This window comes from Oxyura jamaicensis, chromosome 6 (assembly GCF_011077185.1).
Source record: "Oxyura jamaicensis isolate SHBP4307 breed ruddy duck chromosome 6, BPBGC_Ojam_1.0, whole genome shotgun sequence".
In the NCBI taxonomy this organism is placed as follows: Eukaryota; Metazoa; Chordata; class Aves; order Anseriformes; family Anatidae; genus Oxyura; species Oxyura jamaicensis.
Window position 1 is genome coordinate 22,393,812 of NC_048898.1, and position 14,671 is coordinate 22,408,482.

General features: G+C 41.5%; 1 protein-coding gene across 8 annotated transcripts in view; it reads right to left on the reverse strand.

The window, feature by feature from the left end:
* BTRC (beta-transducin repeat containing E3 ubiquitin protein ligase) overlaps positions 1 to 14,671 on the reverse strand; it is a 115,026-nt gene that overhangs the window by 53,236 nt on the left and 47,119 nt on the right. For 4 of the 8 annotated variants that reach the window (XM_035329356.1, XM_035329352.1, XM_035329354.1 and 1 more), the window contains 2 exons: positions 13,750 to 13,827; positions 3,083 to 3,172 (listed from right to left, as the gene is read on the reverse strand). In XM_035329356.1, coding sequence (XP_035185247.1) covers positions 3,083 to 3,172; positions 13,750 to 13,827 — 168 coding nt within the window. The remainder of the gene's footprint in view (positions 1 to 3,082; positions 3,173 to 13,749; positions 13,828 to 14,671) is intronic. The other 4 variants (XM_035329353.1, XM_035329358.1, XM_035329355.1 and 1 more) reach the window with 1 other exon arrangement.

The following is a 14,671-nucleotide window of genomic DNA, read 5'->3' on the forward strand; positions in this document are numbered from 1 at the left end:
ACATTAGGTTAAATATACATCACACTTGTTGATCACTCAAAGGCAATGGGCAGCAACATGCCAAAAGATTAATGGAAGAGCTCCTGAGGATGAAAGAACCGCTGTTACAGATCACACAGGTGGCATCTGTGCACCTAAATATATAGCTTTTAATTTATGATCCCTCCTCTTCAGTCAAAACATGTGCACACTTGAAACATTTTTTATTGTGCCTTATCTGCTTCTAACCACATACACCCAAGTCCCAACAAGGGAGTTTCAGAGGACAAACATACCAGAAAAGCAGGGCTAAGAACAACACACAAAGATTAATCAGAACAGGATATTCTATTTTTAAATGCCTGAATAAAACTAGATAATCCACAGGCTTGCAAATACCACTGAGCACCTGGCTGTGGACAGTCGGCTTGGCATCATAACGATGACTGAGCAGACTAACTCACTAACACGGAGCTCCTTGAGTGGTTGAAAACCCAGTAACCCGATGCTACTTTGCATACTTGAGAATCTTGTGTGTGTATATATACACACACACTTCATTTTCCACCATTTTAGAAACAATGCTGAGCTTTGTCAGCTTGGTAGGTTGCAGCTGAATGTCCTGTACAGAAGTACTCATTAACTAGAGAGCTTGATGGATGGGCAGTGCTTCAGTCAGAAAAAAAGATATCTCAATATTGATGTGCATGGTCTCAAGAGAAACTAAAAATCATTCTTTGAACAGACTTCAGAAGCATCAAACACATGATCAGCAAATGGCATTAATGTAATCATAACAGAGCACAGTTTTCTTTTTTTTGCAAGTAGGTGCAGAATCAGAAATCCTGTTTGCAGAAGAAAACTCGTCTCTTGCACACTGACAGCTCTGACAAGGACACGACAGCACTCACTGCTATTCCCAGTCAGGGCTGATGCTGCACTGCAGAATCAGAAAAGGTGAATCATAATTTCCAAAGTAATCCTTTTTGTCTTTCACTGCCAGTTTAAAACAAAAATAAATTAATGAAAACCCTATAATACTTTTGGAAAAGTGCTGCAGATAAAGCAACCCACGCTCATGCTTTCCAGCATTCACCCCCTTGACAAAACATTTTAATGTCCAAAGCCCTAAGACACATCAATCATGGAGGATAAAACTCGCCATGTGCGTAAAGCTAGGAGAAGGCCTCTGAACTCCTTAAATCCCGTTTAAGCCCTGCACCGAGGGAACATTTAACAGTTGTGCCATTTGCCTATGCCATCACTGAGCCATCTGCATCCAGCTAACTGGATTTTTAAATGCTTCAACACTTCTGGAATGTGAAATTTCTCAGAACCTATTTCACTTTGGTATGTAGTTTAGAAGGCAAGGGGAAGGGGTGCAACAGCCAGACAGGCTAATACTAGGGGAAATATATCCCCAGAAAAGTCCTTATTTTTATTTCATAAGGACTATATATAAGGATGTATTTATCATATAGCTTAGTATGTATAGTCTGTATAGTCGTATAGCAGTATATATAACAGTATATACAGTAGATATGACTATATATATAGTCATACAGTGTATAGATGTAATACTGAAGAACATACACCTTTCCATCTCCAGGGTGACGGTTCAAATTTATCCCAATAACATGAAAGAAGTCTTACTGTTCCTACCTCCAACCCTACTCCTATCTCTTACCATGATCCCCAGTGAATACGACGCTTTAGGAGAGTCTATTATTCGGGGCATTAGGATGTTAAAGGTATATCATTTAAGTTAAAAGAGGCATGACTTAAATGAGATGTACTTGCACATCCTTGCTCCTTAGTAAGATGATCGGGTCCAAAAAGACCCTGGGCTGTGAAGCACATGGGGTTGAGTGCATTTGCTCTGCCTAGCTTGCTGTGAGCTGCTCATGGCATGCATCAAAATAGTGCTATATGCTGACAGAATTCTGCCTTAGAAAGCAATGTGCAATATCACTGATCTTAAGCTAGGAATGGAAGTTTGGGTATTAAATATGAGCACTCTGTACCAAGATTGGTAGCCTCCCTCTGAAGTACCTCCTCACTGGAAGGCAACCTTGCACATCAAACACAGTTTACAAGTGCTAAGCCACCTGCATGCACCACGACAAACTTATGATGGCCAATTCACTGTCAGAAAACAAAGGTAATGAAACATCCCCATTTCACCAGAAAAATCCCAAAGCAAAGATTTAGCTGGGAGATTATCTTAAAAGTCGATACACAAAGGGGTCCCAAAGGGACAAGGCACCTTCGGAGTGTGAAACAAAAAAAGGTCTTCAAGAAAATCAAGGAACTGAAAAAAACAAAAGAGAAAACAGGCTTTCAAGTCATCAGGTTGTGGTGACAGAGGAGCAACAAAATGCCAGCTGGTTTCAGTAACAGATGGCTGAGTGCACTGATCTGTCCTGCATGCCCATTCTAAACTTCCTTTCAGTGGAAATATGAAGCTTATACAAGGCTAAGCAGATCCTTCACACAGCCTTTTTATACTTATTGCATCATGGTTAAAATGTTTTCCACCCACAAACAATCCTGCATGTATCCTATTTTACTGCAGTTATGCCAAATTTTAAGAAAAGAGGGTGGCTAGTGGCACCTCATTTGTTCTGATCATATCTACCACAATTCTCAAGGAATGTCTTTTCTCTGATGCATTAAAATACCCATTATCTAACTGCCGTATCGCCCTCCTCCCCCTCCCCTAAACATGATATAAAGAGTTCTCATGAAGTATTTTAGCATGTATCTGGATCATTTATCATTTGAAGTTGCCACAGCTAATTACATGGCAGGAATAGGTCATGCCACTGGAAAAGCCTATGACTTGTAGAGCAGAATGAACCCTTCAGTCCCAGATAGCTCTGGACTCCAGTAATCGTTTCCACCAGAGGGAAACAGCACAGCATAGCAAAACTCTGCACTGAAGGACAGAAAAGCCTACCCGAAATACTGACTTTTTAAATACTTTAAATACTTACTATTTAAATACTTTTTCGAAGTGTAATTTTTAACAAGAACTTTTCTTTGATTAACAATGAACAATATGACAAAAACCTCTCTAAACCAAAGACCTTCTTTTACTTACTTTGGCCACACAATTTTCAGTCTTCATAGCCGTGCTTCCTAGACACACCGTTTCCTGGTTTAAGCACAGTCTGGCACAGCTGTTGTAGGTCTGCAGAAAGATTAAAATGGTTATGAATAGAAGAACACAATTTTCTTTCAGGCACCGCATTTTTGGCACGAGAATCCACAACAATGCTACCGCATTTCCTTTTTCCTAAGGTGTAAAAGTTTCAAACGAAAATAAACTAGTTTGCAGCAAAAACCTCTGTCGAGGGCATGCATGTTTTCTGGGAAGCGAAGTACAGTTTTATAGTTCTGAGATACATAGATTGAAGAGATTTTTCTCCTCTTTTCCTCTGAGAAAGGAAAAAAAAAATCTGATATCAGTTGTTCTGTCTTTCACAAAATACTACATAACTGAACAGCTAAAGCAAGGCGATTTCTGTACACTCGTTACCAAAGCACAAGGCAGATGTTAATAAACATCTCCTGTCTTTATCGGGTAAAAACACATAGGGAGAGTACAAAGGGTTATAATCAGAAGTGAACAAAGGCAGACCACATCTCACTTCTATTTCATTTCCCCAGTTTCGGGAAGTTTGCTCTTCTAAACCAGAATGACTTTATCTTAACCCATACGCTGTCCTGCACAGGCAGGAGTCTTTGCCAAGCACGTTACTCAGAGTCCCTCCCTCTTTAAGGGCACTACTTATAGTGTGCCTAAAATCAAACTTCGGATGACTAGACTATTTAAACTAAGATATCTGAAAAACTCAGGAGTTTCTAATGGAGGCTTTCCCTGACCTGCTTTCAACGCCATTTCAACGACCGCTTGATGAAGCTCAATTTTTTTAGGAGGAGGAAGAGGACAGTAGCACTTAAGATCTCCAGTACTGGATAAAAAAGCCACCTTGCTAGGCCTGGTACTAACAGAAGACAATAAATATGCCCTGCACAAGGTCACAAAACTTGCAGGCAACACCGGCATGGCAAGGGCTCCTAAACCTCTCCCTCTGCTGCACAGCCGCGCCATCGGAGCCAGAAGCCCTCGTTCAGTGCTCCCTGTGCCGAGTGCCAAACAAATGTCCTCCCCTTTGTGTCCCCCTGCCACAGGCCTGGCTGGGCAAAATGCAGCCAGCAGCAGCGCCCAACAGAGCAGAGGAACACGCTGCAAAGGATGTCAGGGGCAAGAACATAGGGAGACTAAAGGGGGGTTATGCTAAGCAATCGGAGGTACATTTAGAAACGTGTTCCTGACACAGCCTCCAGCTCAGAAGGATGGCAAGCACCAACCGATGGGAACTGGCTGTTCATAACCACCGCAAGCATCGCACATTATCCACCTAAGTTATTCTGATCCTCATTAAACATCATTACTGCCCACACTAGATAAACAGTTTACTGTTTCAGGTCGATCTGTACTGGTCCGGCACAGTACAGACACTTGTGGGGAAATTCAGGAATTCAGAGTCCCTTCCGCTGGACTTCTTTACAGACCCCCTTCAAACTCCATCATGAAACAGAAACAAAAAAAGGAGCACAAAAACCCGTATCTTCTCCACCGCTCCAGCAGTTTACGTTTTATTCCTCAGTGAGCTCTCTAACCAGAAAATTGCCAGTGACAGACAGGAATGCAGAGTATCCTGGCTCCAGCGGATCTCCTTACAAGTCCTAACATCGCTATCTGCTGCGACTAGCAGCCAGCTAGCAATTTCTGACTCTGGATCCAGAAGGAGAGCCGGAAAAATTCAAACACACGAGCCCTGTCAGAGCGCCGTGTGGCCGAACAGAGCGCATCTTTCAGCAGGGGGGGGTTTAGGTTCAAACTGGGATTAGGCCACAAGCAAACAGAAGTCTGAGGAACTCAACTCAGCCTCTCGCAAATATTTGCCAACGTCATAAAACCATCACTCTGGTATGCACAGCACTTTTTCTTCAGAAGAAAGATCAGGGTAGCATAAACTATCCTAAAATGTGGCTTAGATGCAATGGCTCAACTGGTGGACAGAAAAGTTGGCGCCATCTGCTTTGCACTGACATTCAGACAATTCTGGAGGTGAAAAACTGCAAAGAGTTGGTAAGTTCCTTGTTTGTTCTTTATATTTGTGTAACTTAACCCATTTATTGTAAATCTGTGATCTCTCTCATTTGCAGTCTCATTCCTAGAATTCCAGTAGCGGTGATTCTGCACAACTTACCTCACATGTACCATAATTTTTATGAGGCTCTGACTCACAGAAAGCTAACACTAAGTCTCCTTTGCAGATGAAAAGCTCAGTCAAAATAACGTTCACTGAAAGAAACCAGGAAGCCTGTGGCTTCATGAACTGAACCATGAACTCCCATCTTTTCAGTCTTTTTCCTCCCAGGACAGGTATGCAAAAACCTTGGTAACAAGCCAGCTTTTTAAAAGCCAGACTTATACCAGGCTTTCTCTCAGATATACAAATGGGACAGAGTGGATAATCCAAATATGCTATGCAAAATAATACAGGCTAAATGTAAAAAAAAAAAAAAAAAAGAGAGAACTTTATGAGAAGGAAGCTACTCAAAACTGCTACTGCTACTCAAAAGCTGGATGTACATCAGAATATAGACACAAATAATTATTCAATTGTATTGCTTTACTTTTCATTATTAAAGCAGAAAAAAGGAAACAGTTCATTCAGCAGGCAGTGAACTTCTGGAACTTGCTGCCACAGGATGCCATAGAGAGAAACAACATCAGCAAGTGGAAAGGGGGATTAAACGAACTCGGGGACAGCACGTCCATGGAGTACTTGGCAGGGATATCCCCTGGAGCAACAGCTGTAGAGGCTGCAGGAGCAGGAGGGGAATAGAGAGCAGAGAGAGGCCAGACCTCTTTGCTCTCGCTACACAGCATCTTCCACTGACAGTGCTGATCAATCTGGGCATTCCCATGTTAATACCTCTCTGCCCTTGGACCACTAGCCATATTTAAGTTTCTCCTTCCCAAATTTTCCAGCCACAGAAGAGAGACAGGAACTTACTTTCATTGTGAGAACCAAATTTTGTACAGTAATTTTGTTATGCTTATCTACATAAGCACCAAATTGCCAATCATTTAGTCCTTCAGCAGCTCTTTGTTTCCCAATACAAGTAGTAGGGAAAAAAAGAAAATTAAAAGAAGTGTGTATAATGGAATCAACCCATCAGGATTATTGAGAATAAAACACAAATAGCGCTTGTTAGCTCAACGTCCCCTACTATGTTTGTACAGTTACAAAGTTCTTCTGTTCTTCTTTTCATATTCTCACAGAAGAATGCATTATTAGCTACATGCAGTGAATAAAGGCGATAAAAAAGATGCATGTTCTATAATAGGGCCAATAAAATTCAAGTAAAAATGCAGAGGAAGTCTAGTCCTCCCTTACTATACAGGAGGAAAAAAGAGGTCATGCCACTCTACTTAATAGGTCTCAAAGGAAATTTATTGATAATGTGAAAAAGATGCTGCATTTGGCTCAAAAGTCCAGCCATGAGAAGCTGGAAGAATAGCATGGAGGTATTACTGAATGGCTGTCTTCTTCTATGGTTTCTCTGCAGGCAGCAGTAAGACACAAGATCTCTGCTGTACATGGAGATTTGGTTTCACCTGGTATGGTCGTAGTGTGTCTGTACACTAACAGTTAAAACTGAAAAAGACAATACTGAAAACAGATTGACTGTCATATCATGAAATAATACTGCAGAGCCCTACATTTAGGTGAAACAGTTGATGGTGCCTCACGTTACACTGCAACACCAGAGCACCTCCTTTCATTGGCTCCGATGTCTATGGGAACACTGACTGATCTGGAAGAAAAACTAGAAAATCAAAACCAGAACCAAGTCACAGAAAAGCAAATATCTCAGCTCACCTCTAAAGCTCAACCCTTTTATGAATCTCATCTAACTTGCACCAAAACCGTTTGAGTTTCTCCTCACCTTTCATCAAGATAAGAGGTTTCTTCACCAAGGAAAAGTCTGAAGTGGTAGCCTGGTTCAACGCCACAGGCAGATAGCTTTGCGTTGGAGTGCTTTAGTATGTTTTTATATTGCATATAAAGCATGCAAACATAAACCAGTTTGGTGAAAACTACCCTCTTTGTGGAAGCCAGCTGTAATTCTGAACAAGTTTTCAATTTTCGCACTGCTGCTAGGGTAAAACATTTTAAAGAGTTTAATTTTTACAGAGGCTTCAATGACACGAGATTATCTAACAAAGTAATGGTTAATCAATAGAGGGTTTAGTTGTCAGGTGAAACATATAACACACTAAAAGGGATTGATTGCAAGGCTCCTCCTTATTTACTAGGAGGTATATATTTAAAATGACACAAACTTGTTACCGAGCTGCATTCCTTTAACCTTGCAAAAGCCGTTTGAGAACAGTGTTAAGCAGCCCTATAGCAAAACAAGCTCTAATGAAAAAAAAAAAAAATCCTACAGATATATGGCAACCCCAAATCATGTCAGAAGCAGGGGAACCACAAAGCTGTATTCACTCGCAGCCAAAGGCTTAAAATGCCACAGAGACGCTAGACTATAGTTCACTAAAGATAGAGCTGTATCCGATCTCATTCCGTTAGTGTCTTTGGTTACATTTTTCTTTTTAAAGAAAGTACGATCCTGCTCTTTGACACAAACACGTAAACATTTCTCCTTGTGTCGGCGTAGCTGTGGATGAACGCTCAATGCCAACCTGAAGCCTCCAACCCAAGGCAGAGCTGTGTGTGCAGCTTTTCTGCCAACTGCAATCCATTTCTTCGGCCATTTATCCAGCAAATCCCCAGTCCCTGAACAAAACTCCACTTTTTAATAGAAGCTGCAGCCCATGAGCTCAATAAGATTCCCCCCCCCCATAGTTAATAATTACATGATTTATCAGAGAAAGATAACACTAATAAAAACGCAGCAAAAAGACAAAACCCATACCCTCCCTTCAAGTCATTTTCAGGGAAAAGATTATTAAACTGTTCTTTTTGAACAAGGGCTTTTGTAGCTAAGCACAAATTGCCAAACGGTTAGAAAAAAAGTTATTAGACTCAGAAGAATTCAGCAGAAGTGGGAAGTTATATAAACAAATCACTCCAGCAGATTTGGAAAGATCGCTTTCATCTTACTTAGAGTCTTAGGAGACTTGCATTAATTACCCTTTAAAGGTCTTTCACATGGACTATTTAAAATAAATGCAATTTATTTATTTATTTCAAATGAGGTGCTTCTTCTGAAAGAATTAAGTAATCTCAGCAAATTTAAAAACGTTTTTATAAACAGGTAATTAAAAAGAAGACTAGAATTAAGTAAAGCTGTAAAACATTCCCCATGATTCGCTGCAATTATTTTCTTAAGACTAAATTTTTGTTATCTGGAGCCCAGTCTTTGAGAAGGGTAGTCTCCACAAAAAGCCATAAGACATAATAAAGACCAGCCAAACAAAAAAACTAGATCACTCACAGCATTTTCCCTAAAGCACAGTTTGTCATATTGCAATTACACCTTGCCTACTGTGAAAGCCAGAGTCCTTAATATTGCCACTAGAGGGAAGAAGTGTCTCAACACATGGCAATGGTAGTTGGGGAGTGGGTTTTCTGAGCAATTACCATAACAAAGCTCCCTTGGCTGTGTGTACCTTCTAATTACTCAGTACAATTAAAATGACTTACCTAAACAAACAGGGAAAAAAGAAAAAGCCCCTAAAACAAAAAACCTCAAGATACAAACAATGTGCCTTGCTCCAATCCGCCTGTTATCTGAAATTGCGTTAAAGCTGGAGATCTTTTTTTCCTCATCCATCAATGCATAAGGGCAAAGTGGGGGGGAGAGTATGCCACAATGCCCAGCCAGCACAGGGTTGTTCAGCCAAGTAAAAGCAGGAAAACAAACAAAAACAAAGAGCAAAGAGAACTAGATCTCTTGTTAAAATAAAGAAGAAAAAAAAAAAAAAAAAAAAAAGGAGGAAATGTCGTGGTATTTAGCCATCTGGTAGCTGCTTGAAAACAAATTGTCCTCAAAAGAGCAGAAATACAGTATGTCTTCTCTCAGTTCACTGGCTTATGAATCAGACTTTGTTTTTTTTTTTTTTTTAATACGGGCACGGCGATATTGGACTTCAGTGCTGCTGCTGCTGCTTTCACTTGCCTCTTATGCCACTGTGCAAAACTGGCCATCCCCGTCTGAACCCTTGTTCCAAGTGGGATGCCGCATTCGCAGTCTTTCAGGGTACATCTTGTTGGCCCCATTGTTCAAAATCCATCCGGATTTTTCTTTTCCCCGACAGCTACTCGCTGGTTTTTAAACCCTTAAATCTTTCATTTTATAAGGCACGTCATTAAGGGAAGATGGCAGCCGAGCAATTTTTCTTCCCATTGACAATTTGTGACATTTCTCCAGCAGCGTGCAAGGTGTTGAAAACCTGGCAGCTGTTACCTCCCGGGATGAAGCTCCTTTTTTATCCTCCCTTGACAGTTTAACTCAATGGGTCAGCACCTTTAGAGACTGCAAAGTACCACTGAAGTGGATGGAGGCTTGAATTACTGCTCCCTCCCTAATCAATGTAAACCCTCACTGCAGGTGAAACTCTTCATCTATAGAGGTGCATGGGGGAGGAAAATGTAATGCCCTGAGCCAGATGGTTTTCATCTTGTTTTTTAAAGAAGAAAGGAACAAGCTAACAAGAGGACAGCTACTTTGTTAGCTTCTTGGCCTCTCTCATGGCTTCGGATCCCCAGGGTTCCAGCCACACAAGAGAAAGAATACAGAAAAACATAAACACTTAAAGAAATATAACTACGGGGCTGGCAACACGCTGCTTTCAAAGAGTTGAGAGCCCTGTTCAGCGCTTTATTTATCACTGCCCACGTTCTTCGGATGGTAAGTGGACACAGACACAAAGGGCAGGGGGGAGTAGACAACACTTGCAATTTACTCAATTACAGAGGAATGCAGAAATGCAGCAGGGTGACAGATTCCTATTAGCACGACTGCTGAAAGAGCCCAGTGGCCTTTCTGCCACAAGGCAGCATTCCCATTGTAACTCAGGCTCCAGCACAACCCAGGTTGGCCAGTTTTTTAACATGCATGAAGAGCTACAGAGGAATAGAAATGATTTTTTTTCTCTTTTTTTTTTGAGACAAATATATATATATATATATTTGTAAATACATATATATAAAAAGAATATTGTTAAAAGACCAGGATGTGCCTCTAGCAATTTCAGAAGGCGTTTCAAGCAGCAGCTCCTTACTAGCAAGCATTAGTATCGTAGAAGATGAGCTAACCCTGCTAACGTTACAGACCAGGTACGTACGTCCTCGACATCTCCCCTGGGGAAGGGAGGAAGCTGAAGCCCCTCACTCCTCCCCACCGTGCAACCATCCCCATCGGGGGGACAGCAGAAATACTTCTGGAAAACTTCGGTGTATGCCTGGAGAAGAGCCCCAGGCAGTGGTATGAGGCTGCTGCTGCCAGTGAACAGCTTTTTGTCTTTGCTTTGCCCTACCTTCTCTGACTGCTTTCTCCTTCTTCCAGTTGGCTTGTGTATTGACTTTAAACCCTTAAGAGCAGCGTGCCTCTACTTTAACACTGCAACAGTGCCTAGAGCATGTTAGAGGTGCTAGATGTAATTTTACAACACCATCTCAAATCCATACGAGTGAATTGAGGTAATACTCCGTGCCAAAATGCTAACGGGGAAAGATCTTGAACACACTACGGGGCCTGTTTGAATGGGGTAGCAGGCAGGGATTTTTTCCCCCAGACGTCCATCTGGAAGCCTGCAGACAGACAGCGGGGTCCGAAGCGAGGTGTGCAGGAGTGTCGCTGCGGCAGGCTCGCTGTTTGCTGCCAGCACTTCCCCACGAGGCCACCTTTGCCTCGGCTTCCCCCCGCAGAACAAACCGCGGTGGCGAAACGCACTTCATTATTTCTCCGCTGAAGAGAAGGGAGGGAAGGGTTTTAAACAAGCTGCATTGTGCCCGTCTTCTTTAAAAACCAGCGGGGTAATCAAGTTCAGGGCAGCCCCGGACAGCTGCCCTGTGACCTATTCATGTTGACCCCCGCTATTCATCACTTTCCTCGGGACTGAGGGCAAGCTCCCGGGGAGTGACCACCACAATAGACAGATACGGGCCAACAATAATACGGTTCCTGAAAAAAAAAAAAAAAAAAAAAAAACAGATGGCACTGCAATAAATTTACAAATCTGCATTCATGGCTCTGTTAAAAACACCCAGAAGCTAAAAGGCTGGAGGGGCCCCCAGAGAGCTTCCCCTGCCCGGTTTCTAAAGGCCGGCTCTCTCCCCAAGACTATTGAGCTCGTGTTCTTCATAAATGAAGAATGGAGACATAGCCCTTAAAATAACAAATGCCTGACCTAATCAATCTAGTGTTTGGGTCTAACACTAACTGATAGGCACTGAAAACTAATTATGTTTTTTGGCAAGGAAGTTGAATTAAAATGGAAACACACAGGTTAAAAAGGCACTGAAGCATTTGCGAGTCCCTTTGAAAGGGCAGCACACACACACACGCACACACACACGCTCACACGCAGGGCTTGAAACAGGAACCTGATTCAATAACTCATGCATTTATTTTTAAAATGAATCAGATTAGTCCCATGTGTGACCTGCCGGTCCATCTGTATGAGCCGGACTTAATGGGCACTCTTCTCACGCTTACTTCAGTTTGAAGTATGAGAGAGATAAATTTAGTTTAATTTTCAACAGATCAAGCTATCCATTTTCCAAATGGACCATCTGGATCAGCCTATTAAAATTAATTTATAACTTTGCAGTGTGAAAATTCGTTTGTTAGCTTAAATAAAGTTGCCAAAAACTTTTGCCACTTGTCATTGTTTTTTTCTGAAGTCTGTTTTCATACTGTGGTTTTCAGTTTTCCCCTTCAAAATTTAATTTTGTCAGATCGAGCACTCAACAAGAACTGAACATTTGCATCCGTACTTCCAAATCTGTCATAGCTTAGATCTTTTTCCTGTTCCAGCTCACAGTGTCAAGTTCATTGCCTGTTCTTGTTTCCTTTCCCAGTGCTGATCTCCGCATCTCTTCTGCCTTGCTGCCCCTCACCAACTTCAGAGCAGCCGTGCCTTCTCCTGCCAGCGTGTTGAGACTTCTGAAGACACCCTCCTACAGAAACCATTACAGTCAACACAAGAATTACATTTCTCCTAGAGGGGTCGATAGCACTAAGCTATGGGGGTCTTCAGCTTCTGCTTACAACTTCAGAAGCTTAAGCAACCATTGCACTTTTTTATCCCCTCCACCTTCTGGTACATCTGTTCCACAAACCTACCTGAGGAAACATTTATGGCCATGGCTAATGGCTAACTCATCAAAAATGACTAAATATGTGAACAATTTCACTAGAAAGACCATTTAAGTAGACAGACTCTCCCCTCCCTCCACATATACACATTCAATTCTTCTGCGCAGGTAGGTCCACGTTTCCCAATAATGAAATTTTAACAGCAGTGTCTTAAGGGAGGGACAGAAAATATGAAGTTGTACACTCAATATTTACCAAGTTAGCATCTTTCCACTACGGTACTAGTACTGCATTCAGCACTTTTTGAGTATTACTGCTTTGACAGCATTTGCAGGACAGATCTTTTTGGTTTTACAAAATATGTGCAGATGTGAGACAGGGTAATCACTCCGCATACCTTCCTCCAGGAGATGCAGAACTTTCCATTAAGCATCACTTTACTCATTGATTAGGGAGGAAAAAAAGCACATGCATCTGTGTCTGATTTCTTCACCTACAGCTGGAAAATTCCCAACTGGTTTGTGTCCATCATTAATAGAGAAAAAGGAGCAATATGAGCTTCCAAAAATGCTTTGACAGTTTCTATTTATGCCTACACGAAGAATCTAAATTCCCTCTACCACACGCACAAAATCTTGGGCAGCCACCTCATATGATCCAGACAAGAAGGTACTTGCTTTAAGACTATGGCTTGAACTTGTCCACAAACACTGTTCTCAGCACAGAAGGTGCCATATAGCTACCGGAAGACCCAAGGATTTTGGCCACACAAAAGACTGGGCATGAAGATGAAGGCTGTGATGCATCTCAACAACATCCTGGAACACAGCTGTGAACAATGTCTTCTTTTGACAAACCGGTAAGAAATTTGCTTTACTATACATATAAGGCTGAGATATTATGTTTTACCAGCCCACTCTTTCTCCTTTCTACCCACTAGGCACATATATGAATGTAGAAGAGAATATTGGTCGTTTTTCAGGTTATTAACCTGGACAACACCTCCAAGAAAATCCAACTTCAAGGGTAATGGAAAACTTAATTGTTCTAGAATGCTTTGAAATTCTTGAACACAAGATCTGTAGCAAGACAAAATATACTACACACAAGGCAGGAACAGGAACAGAAGAAAAGGCCGAAGAGCGCTTGATGAATGCCAACTGGAAAAACAAAAAACTCGAGAGCAGAAGTCTAGATTTCCTTAGAAAGAGTCATTGACTCTCCTGCAAGGTAAATCCATGTGTCTCATTTTCCTGGGTACGTTGTGACTTGCTCAGACTTCAAGGGAGAAAAGAAAGGATTTCCATGAGCATAAGTCAGACTTCAGCTTCCAAAAGCATTTAAGGATTCAAATAGCTAGAAAGTTTTATTGCATTTTTAAAGAGACTGATCACATACCTGTCTAAGTGAATTCTTCTCGGGAATGATCTTCCTAGGGGGCTCATCATTATTACAGTCTTCTCTCTCAGAGGAGTTCTGTGAAAGAAAGTAAGCTTTAATTCAGTTCTTATCCCTAATATTACTCTGCGAGGAGAAAAGAAACAGAATATTTGTACTATGCAAGCTATAGTATTTTATGTATACACACACCGGAGGCTAACTTGTACTTTTAAGCCAAACAGCTTGTTATGGCAGAGAAAGAATCTCTCCTCAGTACAGCAATGCACCACTGTGCAGGTGTCTATCGAAGAAGACTGCGCTTTGGAGATTTATTTTGAAATTACCAATAAATGCCTCTTTGAAAAGCTGAAATAATGGCTGGGTCAGCACGGTAACACCAGTGCTCCCCAACACCCCAGAAGAACTATTTAAAACAGCGGAACCTGAGGAAAACAAAAGGCTGTGAATGGGTGCAACTGTTCCCTGCGTCCCTATGCTTTAATCTGTCCAACAATTATTAATTGTACTGAGTCTGCAGGGCTGCCAAAAATCATAGAGAAATTTAATTAAGCTAAATTCTGGTGAAAGAGGTTGTCAGTTCCTTTAAAAAAAAGTGTAGGTAGCAAATGATACCATGGCTATGTTTTTCACTTCTGCCCCCTGAAGCTGCACACACAAACACCATTTCTAGAAAGACCGAAGCTGCAAAACTTAAGCCACCACCTCCAGGGAAGAGCAGCAGTAAAGGCAAGGGAAGGGGGACAAGAAAAAAGAAATAGGAGGGCTTTTTTGGCACAAGAAAGAGTTCCAGGAGCTTTTTGTGTGTTAACCTCACAGTTAAAGCCAATTATTACTTGCTTTAGAGCAAAGACAGGATATTGTTTATCTCAAGGCATCTACAGTCTTTAGCAAACATTTGGTTAAAAAGTGCTGGGTATGT